We start from the raw sequence: 18,995 nt of genomic DNA, 5'->3' as shown, positions 1-18,995 counted from the left end.
ATACATTTTTCATGTGCAAACTGTAGAATATAATTGTGTGTTTGTGAAAGTAATTTTATCACCAAAAATTAAATGACAATCTCATCACTTTATAAAAATTCTGCTTATACAAGCATATTTGATTATGCAAAAGTTAATCTGTCCTGTGCAAACCTATGTTTCAGTCAATGAATATCAGTCTGGCAAGCTGTTACTCCCAGGTTTTTTTCAGCTATTCTACATAGAAATTGGATTGTAAGCAGTGTAATAATAAGGTGTTTTTTGAATTACTTGTCTTCTGTTTTGTCCTTGTAGATGACAGTTTGATTTACATGGATCCTCATTACTGCCAGTCTTTTGTAGATGTCAGCATAAAGGATTTCCCTCTTGAGGTACTATGGATTAAGAGCTGTTTTCTTACTATATGAAGAAAACTCTAATTATTTAGAGATGTACTAGGCAGCTAAGCTTTTATGGTATTACAATTACAGCTTAATAATACATATTTTACTGATTTATAAAACCATAACCCACACTATAGTCAAAGGTTAAATAATTTATTTACTGAATTTTAATTTAAGATATACCTTTGTTTCCATTTATCTTGTCTCTAACTTGTTAGACACCCTAGCCCTGCCACTATAATTGAGCAAGCCTCCAAGTAACTCTGTAAATATACAGCAGAACAGTACTGAAGCATAAAAATGTTAAGCATGTTTAAAACAAAGAAAGAAAGAAAAAGGGGAAAAAAGAAAAAGAAGATGATGGAGTAGGGTGAGAATGACAAGGTGACTTAAGGAGACTATCTGATAAATTATTATTATTTTAAAAAATATATTTTATTGATTTTTTACAGAGAGGAAGGGAGAGGGATAGAAAGCTAGAAACATGGATGAAAGAGAAACATCAATCAGCTGGCTCCTGCACCCCCTCTACCGGGGATGTACCTGCAACCAATGTACATGCCCTTGACCGAATTGAACCTGGGATCCCTTAGTCCGTAGACTGACACTCTATTCACTGAGCTAAACCGGTTTCGGCTTGATAAATTATTTTGCTGAAGTCTAATAATTAAATCTTAGCCTCTAGTTTTCAAGAGCTTAGTTGGGTTCTAATTTTTGTTTTAGGTTTGATTTTGCAACAACTTTTTTTCCTTTATGCCAGTCCTTTTGTGATCCAGCACTTGAATTCAGAAAATCTGAGAGTGCATAAGTGAGACATGTAATTAGTACATTGTTTTGGATAATTTTTTCCCAGTTGATGCTTTTATAAACTTTTAAAATAATTTTAATCATTTGAGTGGCATGAATCACTAATTCCAAGGCTCCACAAGTTACAAATGTGGTTTAGTACTTTGTTTAGTACTTCTTAGCTAATGATAATACCTAAAAATATTTAAGGAGAAGATTATGAAAATTGATCAACTGCAAGATTAAAATTGCAAGACCTTTAACTTTCAGTGATCAGAAAGACACATTATAAAACATTCTAGCACTCTTTGTAAACCGTTACCTCAACTGAAGTACAAGCTTCTTGAAGCCAGGTTTGCTTTCTGCTTTCTTCCTTCATAGTATCTTATATGCAAACCTTAATCAACATTCCTTATCGACTAATTGATACTGGGTGAGGCACTAGAGGATTGTGCTATGTGTAGCACATTGTAATTCCTTCTGCTGCATTGTGGTCTTGTAACACTGAGGGGATGCTTAATTGTGGGTTCCCATGGTCAATGGTTAGTTCAGGGAAGAGTTTGAACTGTTGGGATGAGTGTGTGTGTGTGTGTGTGTGTGTGTGTGTGTGTGTGTGTGTATGTGTGTGTGTCTGTGTATTTAATAAGTTAAGATTTCCTAAACCAGAGACTATAGCTTCATGTTATACTTTTGGAATGATCAGTTCTAACTCTTATAAATACCAAACTCCTATTCTATTATTAAGAGAATATCTTATTCTCTTAATATTAATGTTTCATTAATAAGGTAAGAAAAACCATATTAGTACACATGTTAATCTGTTTTAATTTCTGGGCCCTCAACTTCAAGTTTCAGGCTTTAGGTTCATACAGTGGTGACTCGTTTAATCTATCCTTGTAATTCAGAGAATACTGGTATTAAGGCTATTAGAATGATGCGATATGATTAGATAGGTGGATGATTGAATTAATCACTCATGTACCCTTTATGAATTACAGTTGTGAACTGCAGCTGGTTGGAGGTGCTTTTTAGTAAGTGTATTCTCTAGTTAACTAAGGAAGCTTCATATACATCACCAAAGTAGCATATTTATACCTAAAAGCATTTGTTTGTATGTTTAGGTAATGTAATCCACTATTCCAAATCATAAGCCTAGAATAGTGCCTGACATTTGGTAGATGCCTAATAGCTATTTGTTGAAACAATGAATAAATAATATATTAAAAAAACTAATAAACGAGAATTGACTCACCCTGGCCAGTTTTTTTTTCAGAAACATTTTTCATTGTCACAGAATTGTATCAGGTGAACACTCCCTAAAATGTGTGGGTTACTCTTACTAATAGTCAGAATTTTAAAAATTAAAAAAGAATAAGTGTGTAGTTCAAAGAATTATGATAAAATAAACATAGCCTTGCAATACGACCTGGGAAAATATTTTAAAATCTATCTTGTTCTGCAATAAACAAATGATTCTGAATTATAAATTAATGGTGGTTTGACTTCAGGATCCTCTTGGGTGAACAAAAAGAATATAATTTTACATTTAAGTGATGTAAAATGCCTCACTATAATATGAGTCCTTGTATATATATAGTAACATCCTATAGCAGTTTCAGTGATCAGAGATTTATGTCAGTGTTTTGTGGATAATTAGTTTTTTGAAAGATGTCAAAACAGCCATGAATAACATTTTAGTGTTATTACCTTTGATGATTGAAGCAATATTGTGAAGTAGCACTAAGTCTATTCTGGTTTAGTCTTATTGATTCTTACATAAAAATTTTAATTGTCCTAGCCAGTTTGGCTCAATGATAGAATGTTGGCCTGTGGACAGGGTCTTGGGTTCGATTCCGGTCCAGGACTCATATCTTGGTTGTAGGCTCTTTCTCAGCCAAGGCCTGGGTCAGGGCTTGTACAGAAGGTAACCAATAGATGTGTTTCTCTCATTTCGATGTTTCTCTTCTCTCTTTCCTTCTCTCTTCCATGCTCCCTAAAAATCAATGGAAAAATATCCTTGTGTGAAGATTAACAAAAATTAACAACAAAAAAACTTTAATCAAAGTGTTAATATAATGTAGGTCACTGTTGTATATGAGTTAAAAAATATTTTTTGGGAGCTTTGGACAAACTTTGGTCCTTCTTTATTCCCAAGTAGCAACAAACAAACAAATAAACCTTGATTATTATTGTTGGCAGGAGTTGGGCATATGAATATTTTTAGATACCTTGTTGTAGAATAACTTTTTATAAATATGACCTAGAACTTTCTTGCCTTACACTAGTATATCAATATACTCCTGTATATTGTTAACTAACAAGCTCTTTCTTAGCTCTTCTGTGCCAGATCTGTTTTTAATGTTTCCTTATAAATAAAACACATGAAACCACATCAGAAGTCCAACTAAGACAATATTTGTGTTGATAGTACCTTGGGGGTGGGGGGGGGTTCCAGTTTAGCTAGATTGGTTCTCACTATACAGTTAAGTGTTAGCTAAGCATTGTGTAAAAGGCATAGTTTGGTCTGTATTTACTGCCATGATGTTCTATTTGAATCTTATATAAGATTGAACTATTCATAAGGGGAAAGTAGATGCAATTCATAAGCTTGAGTAGATGCAAATGAATGGGGAAAGAATAGAGGGATTTTGATCAATTTACCAGGAACATAACATATATGAAATCCTGTATTACCCACATTTTGGGAGATGGTTTCAAGGTAAAATCCTTTAGTTTTAGGTATTAAATATAGGGAAATTTTAATTTTATGAGTTCAAATTCAGCATAGATTGTTTCTTAATTGAGCTTATCCTTTAAATAAAAAATATAAAATATACAACAAAGAATTCCCACCCCTGTGTCCCATCGTCCTCTCACTTTAGCATGGTAATATTTGTGTGTCTTAACAATTTATGCACATACAAATAGCTATGAATATATATTTTATGGCGTTCCTTTTGTCCAGAAACATCTTTTTAAATATTTACAACAACTAAAAGGAATTGGTGGCATCAGTGATTTTTAAGAGCAAGAGCATTTAAGCAGTTATTTTTTAAAAAAAATCTTAAACCAAGTACCAGAATGTGGTGGTGAAGAAAAATATTGGAATGATTAGCTTTATTTTCTATCCCTTTCCTACTTTTGTATTCTCTACTAATAGCCGCGTCCCGTTAGCAAGGGTAAAGAGGCTAGAGCAGACTCCCCAGCCCATTGACATCTGTGATGCAGTGACTGCTCAGAAAATGAATTAAAGGCACAGGAGGACTGGTAAGAAGGAGGCAAGGGCCATAATAGAACAATTTTCACCTGTGCCTTTTATGGGATAAACAAGAACTTAAGTCAAGTAGAAGAGTGGGTTGGAAGAATAGGCAATTATGCCCTAACTAGAATCCTGATGCATGAAGATTCCTGCAAGAATGGGCCTTCCTTCCCCTGGCTGCCAGCACTGCCTTTGCTCTGGCTGGAGCCCCCTTTCCACCTTCCCATGCTGCCCAGAGGCCCCAAGTGGCTGGGGGTGGGGTGGAACGCCTCACCCCCAGCCACTCAGGGCCTGTGTATACAAATTAACCCTCAAATTTTTGTTGGGTTGATTTGCATACTCACTCCTGATTGGCTGGTGGGCGTTGCAAATGTATGGTCAATTAGCATGTTTCTCTTTTATGTAGATTGTGTCAATTGCTAAGACTCTTAAATTGACTTCTTTCATATCACTGTGGAACATTTAAAAAAATTAAATTTATTGGGGTGACATTGGTTAATAAGATTATAAAGGTTTCAAAATGTACAATACTAGGATACATCATGTGTATATTGCATTGTGTGCCCACCACAATGGATCATTCATGAATCTATGTATTTATTGAAAAAGTTTTGATATCCTTATTCAAAGGTTTATAAACATTAAAAAACTAACAAAACAGACTTAATTGCACTTCAGTAGAAATTTTTATTTTGAATATTTGAAAAAGTGAATTGCTTTACCAAATGGCCAACTTTATTCTAAACCTTGTATTAGCTTATATAATTTTCAGTGGCACATTTTTCTTCCCTTTCTCAATTGTTAGATCACTTTGGTACACTTTCTTTGCAGAATGGCACTAATGCCACATAAGGTGGAGATTTGGTGAATTGAATATACAGTGTTAGCTCATATTTTACAACTTTGGAGAGGAGGAAGGATTCTTTGCATTGGGTAGACTAAAACACCATTTGAGAAGCATATTTCAGTTTTGAGAAAAACCAGATAACAAATTTTAAATTAGTAATATTCTTATATGTAAGTAAGTCCATCAGTAAAAGTAAATTAATCCTAAAGAATTTTTAAAATTACAGACATTCCACTGCCCTTCTCCCAAAAAGATGTCATTTCGAAAGATGGATCCTAGCTGTACAATAGGATTCTACTGTCGAAACGTTCAGGACTTCAAACGAGCTTCTGAAGAAATCACTAAGGTACTTTTATTTAAAATATTATTATAATATTTGTAAATGACCTAATTTTTATTTGAGCTATCCCATGAAAAGACAAAAATCTGTAAATAATTACACTTTTGTAAAATTGTCTCTCAAATGTTAATGTTATTAGGAATATTGAACTAAAACTTTGGGGATTCTTAGCCTTTTGATACTGGCGAAATCAACTAGTGAACAGTAGAAAGTATTGATTGCTCCACTAGGTGGCACTGTTGAAGTAAAAATCCCTTTGCAAATGGATTAGGTTATCTGTGCAAGCAATTAGGTTATATTTTATTTGAAGAGGATTTTAAAAGGGCAATACCTTAGGGGTTAGAAAAAAATTAATGAAGTATTTGATCAAGCCAAATTGTGCATTATTTCTTGTTAGTCCAAGTGCTTCTTTGGTTTTTTTAAAAAGAGAAATGGTATTTTTGGATTTCTCTGAACTGCTTTATCAAATGAGCTGTGTTGTTACCTTCCAATAAGCTTGTCTAATCTGGTCTATTCGACTTATAAGATCTGTGCAATAGGTTTATTTAACTCCTTCTCATTATCTTTAAACTTCTGCATTTTTCTGGTCCTTGAATACAGTACTGCTAAACATTTATAGAGCCTCATGGATTGTCTATATTTAGTACTTTGGGAAATACAAAAGCTTACTTATTGGGGAAATAGGCATAACCGATTATTACTGTCAGTAGTTATAGCTTATCAGTTTATGGGTAGGTAATACTAGAATCACTTTTGGGAATTCTTAACTTGAGTTCAGATAGAGTAATACCTTATTACTACTTGACTTACAGTTAATTTTTTTAGGAAAATAGACGTAGTGGGTTGAAATTTTATTTTTATCCTGTAAAAATAACATTAAATAAAAGGTTTCAAATAAGTTAGGTTTACTTTACTTGACCTGCCATATAAAAGGAAAATTAACAAAACCATGACAGAAAAATGAATGAGGAGAGAAAATGAGATATGTGAGAACCTCTTCCTAATCTTCATTTCTCATAGTTGTCGCCTTTTTACTCTCCATTTTCAACCTGGAAGGCCAAGTGAACTTAACAAAATATGTATTTTACATTTCCCCCTCTTTTATTACTTGAAATTTGAAATATTTGTGTATTTTAATTTGACAATTCTCTATCTTTATGAAGTATTGTATATGTTCAAAAATATACAAATTCAGATGATATTATAATACAAAATCAATACTAATGAACATACTCTATTAGAAAGTCCCATTTCTCTTAATTATTTTCTACCCAGGTTAAAACAAGTCAGTTTAGCCGGGACCGGTTTGGCTCAATGGATAGAGCGTCGGCTTGGGGACTGAAGGGTCCCGGGTTCGATCCCGGTCAAGGGCATGTACCTTGGTTGCGGGCATATCCCCAGTAGGGGGTGTGCAGGAGGCAACTGATCAATGACTCTCTCTCATCGATGTTTCTGGCTCTCTATCTCTCTCCCTTCCTCTCTGTACAAAGTCAATAAAATATATTAAAAAAAAAAAACCAAAAAAAATAAAATAAAATAAAACAAGTCAGTTTAGAATAATAAAGCAAAGTGAACCAAATTATTATTACTAAGTTGAAAAACAAGATTCACAAATGGATTTCATGTTGATATTTCCTCATTAAGAACAGATGTTCTTTGTGGTTTTATACTGATAGTTATTAGGATTTTTACATTGGAAAAATACTTAGAAATCACTTCTCTTAAAGCATTAGAGTAATATACAATGTTGAGGCAAAAAAAAAAACAAACCCCCACACATATTGAAATATCATTCGGAAGTACTGAGAATTTTGCTAGTCTTTTAACTTTGCTTTAATAATAGTATTATTCTTAAGTTAATAGCATTTTGTAGCAGTATCAAAAACTCACTTTGTCAATTAGTAATTTGATTATTTACTTTTTATTGGAAGGTTATAAGTTAAGCAGTTTCCCTTTTCTTCCTAAAAATTGATTTTGGCATTTTTAGTAAAAAAGCTTTTTTTTTCTCTTTAAAAATAAAAACAACTTAAAATAATTTTTTCTAGATAGGATGTATTTTGAGTCTAAACTATAATGTTGAATTTGTTATGCTATATAAATGAAGATTTTTAAAGCCTTAACTACATAATTTTAAAAAATGTTATAAAAATTACTAAATTAATTCTATGTTTAGAGAGTTCAGTTCAGCAAGTATCTGGGTAACGATTACATTGAAAGCATAAAATGACCAAGACATAATCCCTGCTTTTGAGCAAGGTATAAGGCCTCTACCCTAAAGTACCATTTGCAATTCAGGAGAGGGGATAGACATATGTTACACTGAATATTATAAGCGTCCATACAGAAATAGAAATAAGTTGACAGTGAAGAAAAAGTGTTGAATAGAGAGGGATGTCTCATTCAACTCGAAGTTCTTTACTGTGATGGTGATATTTAATTTGGAACTTGAAAGTTTAGGCTTAATTTCTGTTGGCTTAGGGAGAAGGAAGGGTTGATATGGATGTGAAACATTGGAAATTCCTACAGACTACTTGGTCTGATCACTTAGGAGAACAATTGTCAATTCTAGCAAACTTAAAAATATGTATACCGTTAGACACAGCAATGCATGTTGTATACCTATATAATCCTAACCAAAGTGTTCCTATTTTTCTTTAGGGGTATTTGTTTCAAGCAGAGGAAATAAAAAGAGGAAAGGTATTAGAAAAGGAAAGTATAGAGCTTGTCAAGGGAATGGCAAATAGTCTAGTTGGTAGGTGCCAAAGATACCTGTAGGGCAGGACTGTCTTCTGGCTGCCTGAATCTGTATGGGTGTGGCTTGGGAGATTTCTCCATTTCTAACAAGCCTCCCACATAAACTTGCACATCAAATCCAAGGGCTACTGGTGTAAGACAATGCAACCCCACGTATGATACTCAATTATTTTAGGTGGCCCTGGAACACATATTTTAATACTAGGATAAATATTTTAATACTTATATATTCATTTATATTCATATTAGAAAAATATAACCAGAATATCAAACATGCGATTTCCTATTTATTATTGATTTTAGAAGGCTATTTAAGTTTGAAATGGTGGAAAGAGAAATCTTAATTATAATAGAGATGGGATACACGGCAAAAATAAAGGTATACAAATGTCCAAGTCTGTATTCGGCAGTATGTTGATTTTATTAATTTCAACCATATAGAGATAAAGAAAATAACATAATAATACCCTATTGTAATGTGCTACAACTGAGCTTAAGAAAAAAAAAATTACATGTATTATCCATCCCCAGTCTTATTCTTGGCCTTTCTTCACAATAGTAACAGCTATCCTAAATTTTATATAATACTTGTACCTTATGTAATCATTAACAGCATAAATTATTTGAGATATTGTGAAACTTTTTACTAATGATATCCTATATAATAAAAGGCTAATATACAAATTGACCAAATGGCGAAATGGCTGATTACTATGACCTACACTGACCGTCAGTGCACTCCCGCAGGGGGAGCACTACTCCGCCAGAAGTCAGGATCACAGCTGGTGAGTGCAGTGGTGGTTGCAGTGCTAAAGATGTCCTCCTAAGCCATCAGTTGGACATCCTCTGGGGGCTCCTGGACTGCAAGAGGGTGCAGGCCTCACCTGTGCAGGCAACCTCCTCCTATCTGGTCGTGACCCGTTATGAAGTCCCAGCCTAATTTGCATATCACCTCTTTATAGGTGTATATACCCCTCTGCAACTAAGGTTTTCATGTAACAGTGACCTAGAGGTTATCTATTTCTATACATGTTGGTCTAGCTTATTCATTTAAACTGCTGCATAGTGAGTAGTACATTCTATAATATACTATTTTTAATTTAAACTTTCCTTCATTGATGGTAATTCACTGATTTTATTTTCTAATGACTAATCCTTTATAATAAAAGGCTAGTGTACAAATTGACCAAATGGTGGAATGATCAGGGGGCAGACGCTCAATGCAGGAGCTTCCTTTCCCCTCTGCTCCTTGTGCTCCCACCGGGGGAATGCCACTCATCCAGAAGCCCTGAGCCAGGCTCATGCCTGGCGAGTGCAGCGGCGGTGGTGGGAGTGAGCCTCTCCCACCTCCATGGCAGCACTAAGGATGTCTGACTACTGGCACAGGGAGTGGGCCTAAGCCGTCAGTTGGACATCGCCTGAGGGCTCCCAGACTGCAAGAGGGCACAGGCTGAGCTGAGGGACCCCCACAAGTGCACGAATTTTTGTGCACCGGGCCTCTAGTAATGTATATAAGAATACTTAAAATGACCCTAAGTTCTTATCTAAATGGAGTCACCCCTTCAGCCCCATGACCTCTCTGATCTCACCCCTTAGCACTCTTCCCCCAGCTTACTCAAGGCCAATCACATAATTTCCTCCTGGAAAATGCTAGGTGCCTTCTGTTTCAAGGATTCTCTTTGTTTCCTGGGCCTGCAGGCTCTTCCTGCAGGTATTCCCTGATTCCTTCTCCTTTTCTCCTTTTCTTCTTTCAGGTCTTTACTCAAGTGTCACCTTCTTAGGCCTTCTCTGTCCACCCTTATTTCACTTGTTATTATCCCCTCCCCCCGTTTTATTTTTCTTTTTAGGGTGTTTATTTATTTATTTATTTATTTAATTTAAAAAATATATATATTTTATTGATTTTTTACAGAGAGGAAGGGAGAGAGATAGAGAGCTAGAAACGTCGATGAGAGAGAAACATCGACTAGCTGCCTCCTGTACACCCCCTACCGGGGATGTGCCTGCAACCAATGTACATGCCTTTGACCGGAATCGAACCTGGGACCTTTCAGATCGCAGACCGACGCTCTACTGCTGAGCCAAACCGGTTTCGGGTAGGGTGTTTATTTAAGTGCATGCACGCACACACACATATTTATTCTGCTGTATCATATATAAACACATTATGCTTATTTAACTTATTTATCACCTGTCTACTCCACTGCAATGTAATCTTGACAAGGGCAAGGATACTTGTTGGTTTTGTTTATTATTGTATCTCTAGTGATTAGAACTGCCTGTCACATTGTAGGAGCTCAATAAATACTTGTTGAATGGAGTGGATTAAAGATACTTCATTATAAATTTGTCTTATTTATAAATTTTTAATTCTTCTAGCTATTTGTTTAGGTTTTCACCTCTACATTTCTAAATAATGTGTTTATTCTGCTATTTTTTTTATTTTTATTTTATTTTTTTAAATATACTTTATTGTTTTTGTACAGAGAGGAAGGGAGAGAGATAGAGAGCTAGAAACATCGATGAGAGAGAGTCATCGATCAGCTGCCTCTTGCACACCCCCACTGGGGATATGCCCGCAACCAAGGTACATGCCCTTGACCGGAATCGAACCCGGGTCCCTTCAGTCCCCAAGCCGACGCTCTATCCATTGAGCCAAACCGGTTTCGGCTATTCTGCTATTTTTTGATAATCCATTTTAGACATTACCTATTAGTTTTTTGTTAATAGTACTTGAGGATTTAGCTATTCTCATATCCCTTAACCCCATTTTTATTTCTCTCAGCTGTACACCTTCCACAGATTTTGGTTAAATCACTATTCAGTGTTCACATTATTATACCTCCATAATACTGTTTACATGATGTGCTCTGATTACATTTCTTTTTTTTCTCATGCCTTCATTTTCTCAGAGTTAATACTTTCCCCACTTTTCTTTTCCTTAGTTTGCTTTGTATTTATTGAAAATTTTACGAATGTTGACTCATATCTGTTACTTATCTAGCAGCAAATTTTTCATAAATACAAATGTAAGAAAATCTATTTTTTTCTCCTTTTCTGGAGACTTTACTCTCTATTTTCTGTTCTCTCCAGTCTTTTTTTTTTTTTTTTTAAATATATTTTTATTGATTTTGTACAGAGAGGAAGGGAGAGAGATAGAGAGTTAGAAACATCGATGAGAGAGAGTCATCGATCAGCTGCCTCCTGCACACCCCCCACCGGGGATATGCCCGCAACCAAGGCACATGCCCTTAACCGGAATCGAACCCAGGACCCTTCAGTCCCCAAGCCGACGCTCTATCCATTGAGCCAAATCGGTCTCGGCTGTTCTCTCCAGTCTTAACGGCTCTCTAGACCTGATGCAGAGTTGTTCATTTGGAACTTCCTAATGCTGCTTTGCTGACTTGGATCCCTGTCTTCTAAATCTCTCCTTAATTTATTTTCTTGTTTTGCTGAAGCATAGATTCCAGTATTTTCCTCAGTAAAGGATGCCTAGACAGTAAAGTTTTGTAGAGGTGTTCTCTCTTTTCCGAGTCCAGCACGAAAAAGGAACAGGTCTGGTTCCTGAGTAGAGGACCTGGGGATTAAGAAATGAAAGAAAGAAGGAAAGCAAGACGCAGAAATAGAAGCAAAGTGGGAGTTAGGTGGGATGCCGTTCTCTCTGATGGAGAGGCAGTGACCCTGAGCCCATGCAGCGTATTTATATTATACCCCCATTTACCAGGAAGTATCACCAAAACTTAGGATCAAAGGAGCTTATTTGCATTCTTGAGTAGGCCCTAGCATTCCTGGTGCTTGCCTGGATTTATATATTGACACCTGGGTGATATGAAGGCCAAGCTGATAACATGTCCAGCCTTCTTGGGGAAGCATTTTATTATCCAGTTGTTGGACTTATTAATATACTCTTATTATACAGTTGTTGGACCTTTTGAATTGTTCCACTAATTTTCCTATCTTTTTATTTTTCCCTTCTATTTTCCATGTCTTTATCATTTTTATATGGGATGTTTCCTCTATCTTCTAACTCTTCTATTGTTCTTAAATTTTAATTCTGATATTCAAATTTCTAGGAATTATTTTATTTTTCTATTTCTCCTTTTTCATTACATTCTCTCTTTTTTTCTTTATATGAATGTAGTTTTCTTTTCTCCTCAAGGAAATTAATTAGAGTAATTTTGAAGTTTCCTTGTCCTTCTTTTGCTGTATATGATTTATTACAAACTCGTTTTGTTACGTTTTATTTTTTGATTTTTTTTTTGTAATCTTCCAGTATTTCACTGGCTGCTTTCCCCCAAATGACTGGTGATCTTCAGTGTCTGTTTGTATTTGAGTAAGGGACTAAAAAGCTGAGTGGATGTTCTGTGTGTTTGAGCATGTTTTTTTCGCTGATAACCTTCATCCTAGGGTAATTAGGTGATAAACCTGCCTTTTTTATTGGGTGACCCCTCCCCCCATAGATTGGTAAATGGTTATCTTTTTTCTAGAGTTGTTTTATTTTTTTCCCCAGAGAAAAGTTCTGCCATCTGCTTGTAGAATATATGTTGTCTACAGTGCTCCAGGAGAAGGAAGTGAAGGATGCTAGGGCCCTACAGTTCAGTATTTTAGACTGTCACTAAATTCCTCAGCTTCTGTTGTCATCACTGTGCCTGGTGTACTAGAGTTTATAGCTTTATTTGTTTTTTCCAAAGAATAAATCTTTATTTTCCTATGTGTGGGATGGTTGGTGGGGGGCTAAAGAGGGATAGTTGTTATAAGAAAGGACCTGGGAATCGAGTCTAAATGCAGGCTTTCAATCACTTTCCCTTTCAGTTTTGTGTCTCACCCTGTTTTTGTGCCTTTATATATTATTCCTCTCCAAGTTCTGCAAGGTGAACTTGCTCACCTTTCATAGATATTCTTCCAACACACATCTCTTCCAGCCCCTGAACTTAGATTGTATCTTCTCTGCTCTGCTGAATGTTAGGGGCCCGATGTTGATTGTTTTTGTGTGATCTCACACCTCCTTTTCTTCCTTACCTTACTTGTTCCCAGCCTAATGGTTGTTATCAAATAAAACACTCCTGTGATAAACTTACTACCTAGTAATGCTGGCATTTAAGGCCAGAAATGAAAATGTGAGTATTAGGAAACTAATCATTTGATTATAGAATGAATATCAACACAAGAAAAAAAATTTGCCCATGGCCAGTTGTCCTCTAGCTATAACAAAATTTATAACACAGCCCTTGAATTCCAGACACCCAATCTGGAATTCTTCAATCCAAAGCTAACATTTGTTGAATCTTTGCCATATGTCACATACTGTGCTAATTAAGCACCATATATACATTTTTCTCATTTAATCTACACAAACCTTCTGAGGTAAGTAGGTATCTCTGTTTTACAGATGAGTAATCTTACACTTACAAAGGTTCAGTAACTTTCAGAAAGGTCACAACTAATAAATGGTAGTGCTGAGATTCACACCTCAGACATTTAACTTGAGAACATGTGCTTATAAGCACTATTCTGTACAGTCTCCCATTTATACATCAATCCATGGTTTAGACAGTTGGCTATCTAATCTTTATTTCAGGTAATGGTGAACGAATTATTTTCCTTGGGAATCTTTTTCATTTTGGACAGAACCTTATCATTAAAGAAGCTTCCCCACATTCAGTTGGAATCAGTCTGCACATACCATTTACTCCTTTGTCTCATTGAGTAAAAGAATAAGTTTGCTTCCTCTTCTAGGGCAAACAGTCCCATTTTCTCCAAAGGTGCACAATTTCCCATACCCATCACTATTTTGTTAAAATGTATTTTTCAAAACACTTTAGTGTTTTACATTTATTATGTTCATGATTATATTTCCCCTTCTTCTAATCTGTATTTTCCAAGTGAAATCGGGGAGCTATATATATTTTTTATATGGATCTTTTTTAACTTTGGGATTTAATGATAGGAACTCTGATTTCTTTTAAAATCTTCAGGGGCTTCTAATTTAGTTGGGAAGATATGAAATGGACAATAAAATGACTGAATTAGAGTATACTTAATGCCAGAAGACTACTATGATAATAATGACAATAATAATAGCCAACATGTATGATGCCAGGCAATCTTCTAATTATTTTTACAAATATTACTGATTAAATCCTCACAACAACACTGCCAAATAGATGTTGTAATACTGACATTTTACAATAAGAAAAACGAGACAGCCTGGTTAAGTAACTTGTCCAGGATCACACAACTCATAAGTATCAGTAAGGTTTCTACTGAGACTGTCCAAGATTCATGGCCCATGTTTGTAATCCTTACTCGAGGAGGTAACTGGAGGACAGAGACATCTTGAACAAAATCATTAGGGTAGAGTGTTATGGGATGTTTATGGTAGACATTTAATGTTCACGGGATTTGAAGAGTCAGGAGAAAGGAAAATTACTTTGACATTCCAAATACATTCCAAATACATTATCGTAGATGCAAAAACACAATAGACATGTTAAGGTAAAGATTGGCCTTTGTCAGGGAAGATATCGGCCTAGGATAGGTCATGACTACCCACCATAAGCTGCTTATATTTAAAAAAGTTTTAATTTCAGTCCATCCTTCGTGGTTGCAAGGCTGCCATGCAGGCCTTCCTTGAGCTAGTCAGGTTAGCGTGTGACCCCTTTTCGTCCACACAGTGGTTATAATAGAACCACACCGCTTAAGCTTAAATTCTGGCTCTGTCATTTACTAACTGTGTGAACAAAACAGGTCACTTATACCCTCAGTATTTTCTTTCCCTCGTCTGTAAAACATAGATGATAATAAAGGGTAATAGTGAAGTGGTTGAAACTCAGAGAAGATAATATTTTTAAGAGAGAAGATAGAATATATAGAGAAGATAAAGGATCAGTAGTTGATTAATATTTACATTCAGAAAGTGAAATCACTGAAGGAGATAAGAAATAGTCCAGAAAATAGGAGAAACAGGAAAGCAAAATATTACAGAAATCAAGGGGAGTAAATATTTTAAGAAAGAAATGCCCAGAAGTGTTGATTGCTATAGAAATATAAAGAGAATAGGAACTAATAAAAGGCCTTTTTATTTGAGGACTAGAAGAGAATTTTCAGAACAGCGAGGGTTAAAAGTTGGGTTAGAGCGATTTAAGATTGAGTAGTAAGGAGATAGTGTGGAGCTAACATCACGTACACATTTAACTTCAACTCAACTACACAAACTCATAATAAAACATATTATTTTTCCATGTGTACTCTTTATTATATGCTGTACATTACTATATACTGTACTATTCATTTATACATGGTACTGAATAGGGTTGTATATACAAAATTATGCATAACAACCTTTTTAAACAATTTGAAGGCTTATGGAAGTTAATTTTGACTATTTGATTTTCATATTATGGGCTGACTTTAGAATTAAACCCTACATTAAGTGTAGCTCTGCTGTGGTGAAGACAGACCACATAGGTATAGACTGCTCTGCCCTGGATATAGTTTTACATGTGTGCTGGCAGAGACCAGTGGAAAGGTTTCAGCCTGAGGACAAGTGGTCATCTCCTGGTCTATTTCTGTTCTTACAACTACGGGCATTATGATGGAAGAAATTGCTTAACTTCTGTCCTCTAGCTTTCTTCTCTGTAAATTCTGAAACCTGTCAAGTTAGTACATAGGGAAAATGTGATAAAATATTTGACCTTTTGAAAAGAAATCTATGATTTGCCTTTTAGATAATAAAGCTGTTTCCTGTATCTTTGGCTATATTATTAAAATGTATTTCATATGAACTCTCTCATAGAAATACTTTTAATTTAATATTGTTCTGTATGCCAGGGATACATATTTATTTTAGCCATGTTTTGAGAGAATCTATAAATGTAACATATAAGAATTTGACTAACCTTTGATTTAATATTGGCATTTGATAGAATTTGGTTTTTATCCCAGAAATTATCCTTTAAGAACAAATTACATTAAATTGATCATGATGAATGATGTACCAAGTGGGGCAAAAGCAGGCTTACAGTTGTGAATACATGAAACAGAGTTTACTCTTGCATTATTATTTATTAATTATTGTATTATTTTCCCTATGAGCAACTATAAGCCTACTTTTGCACAACCCTGTATAAGTACTCTTGGTATTATTTCCAGCATTCTCTGGGACTCACATAAACATTTTGAAATCTTCCTTATAGTTCCAGGTTACCTATAGAAAAATTGGTTTCTATTAAAACATCCTTCATTCAAAATTTTAAATTTATTTTTTAAATGAAAAATTTTTTATATTTTTAAATAAAACTTGTTTGACAGAAAGATTTAAAATTGTTTAGAATTTGTTGCTGGCTTGTCAACAAATACCAAATGGATAGAGGTTATAAAGGTTGCTCTTGTCCTCACAAAATTCTAGGTATTGCTTTTTTCACTTTAGAATTATCTAATGTAACTCTAGAAGGTAATATGTAAAGTGTGGATTACTACTATGTAGAAGATTACTATTTTTTATGTTGACTAGATTTTTGCAGAAATATTTTTTTCAAATATAGTGATCTTTAGAAGGACCAAACTTAATTTTTTAAAATAAGTTTTTATTTTTAATTTTGGTCATCTTAACAATGTTCTGAAATAAGGAGCTTGGATACCTGTTTTATAGATGATACTCAGGTAGAGTTACTTGTTGAAGATCACATCAAGGTAAGTTGTAGAATTGGGATTATTAGAATGAACCTTCTGACTCAGGTTAATGCTTCTTTTTCTGGTATCAAGAAATCTTTCACAATATTGACTATAGTCCATGAAACCATTTTGTGTCATTGTCTGCTACTACTAAAAGGAGATAAATATTAACCATAGAGTGAGCCTTCCAACTAATGTGACCAGAAGACTTACTTTGATGGGGATAGGGAGATAGTACTTAATTTTTGAAGGCCCTAATGGAGAAGCAGTTATTTAGCTATAAATAAACTATACAATTTTGTCTTTTAGCCAGAACATTAAAGCATTGGAACTGAATAAACATAGATGAAAAAAGCTAATGAGATATTTGGGGCTAAAACATCAGATTTTGTCACGGGGTGCTACTGTGCACTGTTGGATAAAAAATTCTTCTGTACTTTCTGTTACAGATGCTGCAAATTTCTTCTAAAGAGAAGTATCCCTTATTTACTTTTGTCAATGGTCATTCCAGAGAGTATGATTTTACATCGACTACAACCAATAAGGAAGACATTTTCCCAGAGGATGAAAATAAAATATTAAAAAGATTTAGCACAGAAGAGTTTGTCTTGCTTTAAAAGATAAGAAGAACTCTTCGAAGGGAGAAAATAAAGAGAAACAAGATTACACGAAACTGGTTTATTTTCACAAATATCTTAATTTTATATGTTCTTTAAAAAAGAACATTTAGAAATATACAAGTTTTAAAGATATTTTTCTGAGAGAGAAATGATTTATGAGTCTTGGTTTCTAATAAATAACAAGTGATTCTGACTGTATCACTACTATTCTGCTGAGACCTTCTAATTATGCCACCTTACCTTCTAAGCCTTCCAGTTTTTGAATTCTTCCACCCGCGGCCACCAGTTTCCTGAAGGTTTTGTGATGTAGCCCCCACATTGGGATTACAAATAGTTTCAAAAGCTTCAGTTCATACTAATGACCAGAAGAACAAGAGAATGCATCTTCTGTGCTGCCTGGCCTCCTGATATTAATGCAACCATATTGGATGTATATTGATAAACGAAGTAATAATTGTTAGCTGTTGTTATATGCATACAATTATATAAGCAGAATTGTGAATTTAGGTAATATTTAGCAATAAGATTTTATAATAGCTTCTTGTTTTTCTTGCTGTTGAGCTTATTTTGAGGAGTAAATATGAAGTATTGGTTTTTCCCTCAAACGTAAAGGTTATGTTACAATAATGGCATCTAGTCAGATCAGATAAAGGCAATTTTATGATAGAAATAGTATTTGTTTCTTACCTCAAAAATTAAATTTTATGGGGAACGCTATTTACTATGTAGTTTTGAAATCTAAAGATAAGTACCAAGAAAGAGATCAACAGATGCTCCTCTGTGTGATTTTTGTTATTTGTATAAATCAGTGTAGTGGTGTTTAGAAGCTGAGGCCATCTAGAAGGTAAATCTGCCTTATGTGTGTTATGTGTTATTTAAAGGCCAATTTGTGATATAAAAGTACACAAGTTATTATTGAGCCAGGATTATAAATAACTACTTTAATAAAGATGTGAGAACATAAAATGCCTTTGTTTTGGTTTTAATGGGATTCTTTTAATCCTTTCATTTAAAAACTCATTGTCTCTAATGAATTCTCTTTATAATAAGGCAAATAATATTGTTGCTCTGAAAGCAAAATATTAACTTATTTTATGGAGCTTCCATGTTTCATTGTAGAAAGGTGACTTATCTGTGGAAATTGTGCATCATTCAAAGTCATTGATTTCTCCCATCAGAAAGCCTATTTGCTAGGTTTGGAGTTGCATGAAAATGGAAACAGAGGGTGGGCACATTGCTTTCGTATGCCTGATGGGAGAAATCACGTTCGGCATTTTCCAGTGAGGATAGCTTATTGAATTGAAATAAATAGCTTAAAATCTAACGTTTTTCT

General features: G+C 34.6%; 1 protein-coding gene across 5 annotated transcripts in view; it reads left to right on the top strand.

Moving 5' to 3' along the window:
• The window catches only part of ATG4C (autophagy related 4C cysteine peptidase), a 106,522-nt gene extending 87,894 nt beyond the window's left edge, over nucleotides 1–18,628 (top strand). For all 5 annotated transcript variants that reach the window (XM_084876097.1, XM_084876094.1, XM_084876096.1 and 2 more), the window contains 3 exons: nucleotides 295–371; nucleotides 5,502–5,621; nucleotides 17,492–18,628. In XM_084876097.1, coding sequence (XP_084732223.1) covers nucleotides 295–371; nucleotides 5,502–5,621; nucleotides 17,492–17,659 — 365 coding nt within the window. In that variant the 3' untranslated portion in view covers nucleotides 17,660–18,628. The remainder of the gene's footprint in view (nucleotides 1–294; nucleotides 372–5,501; nucleotides 5,622–17,491) is intronic.
• The last annotated feature ends 367 nt before the right edge of the window (nucleotides 18,629–18,995 follow it).

Source organism: Pipistrellus hanaki (assembly GCF_964339955.1).
Source record: "Pipistrellus hanaki genome assembly, chromosome: 2".
Classification (NCBI taxonomy): domain Eukaryota; kingdom Metazoa; phylum Chordata; class Mammalia; order Chiroptera; family Vespertilionidae; genus Pipistrellus; species Pipistrellus hanaki.
The sequence above is the reverse complement of the archived record's forward strand: the minus strand, read 5'-3'. Positions and strand labels throughout refer to the sequence as shown.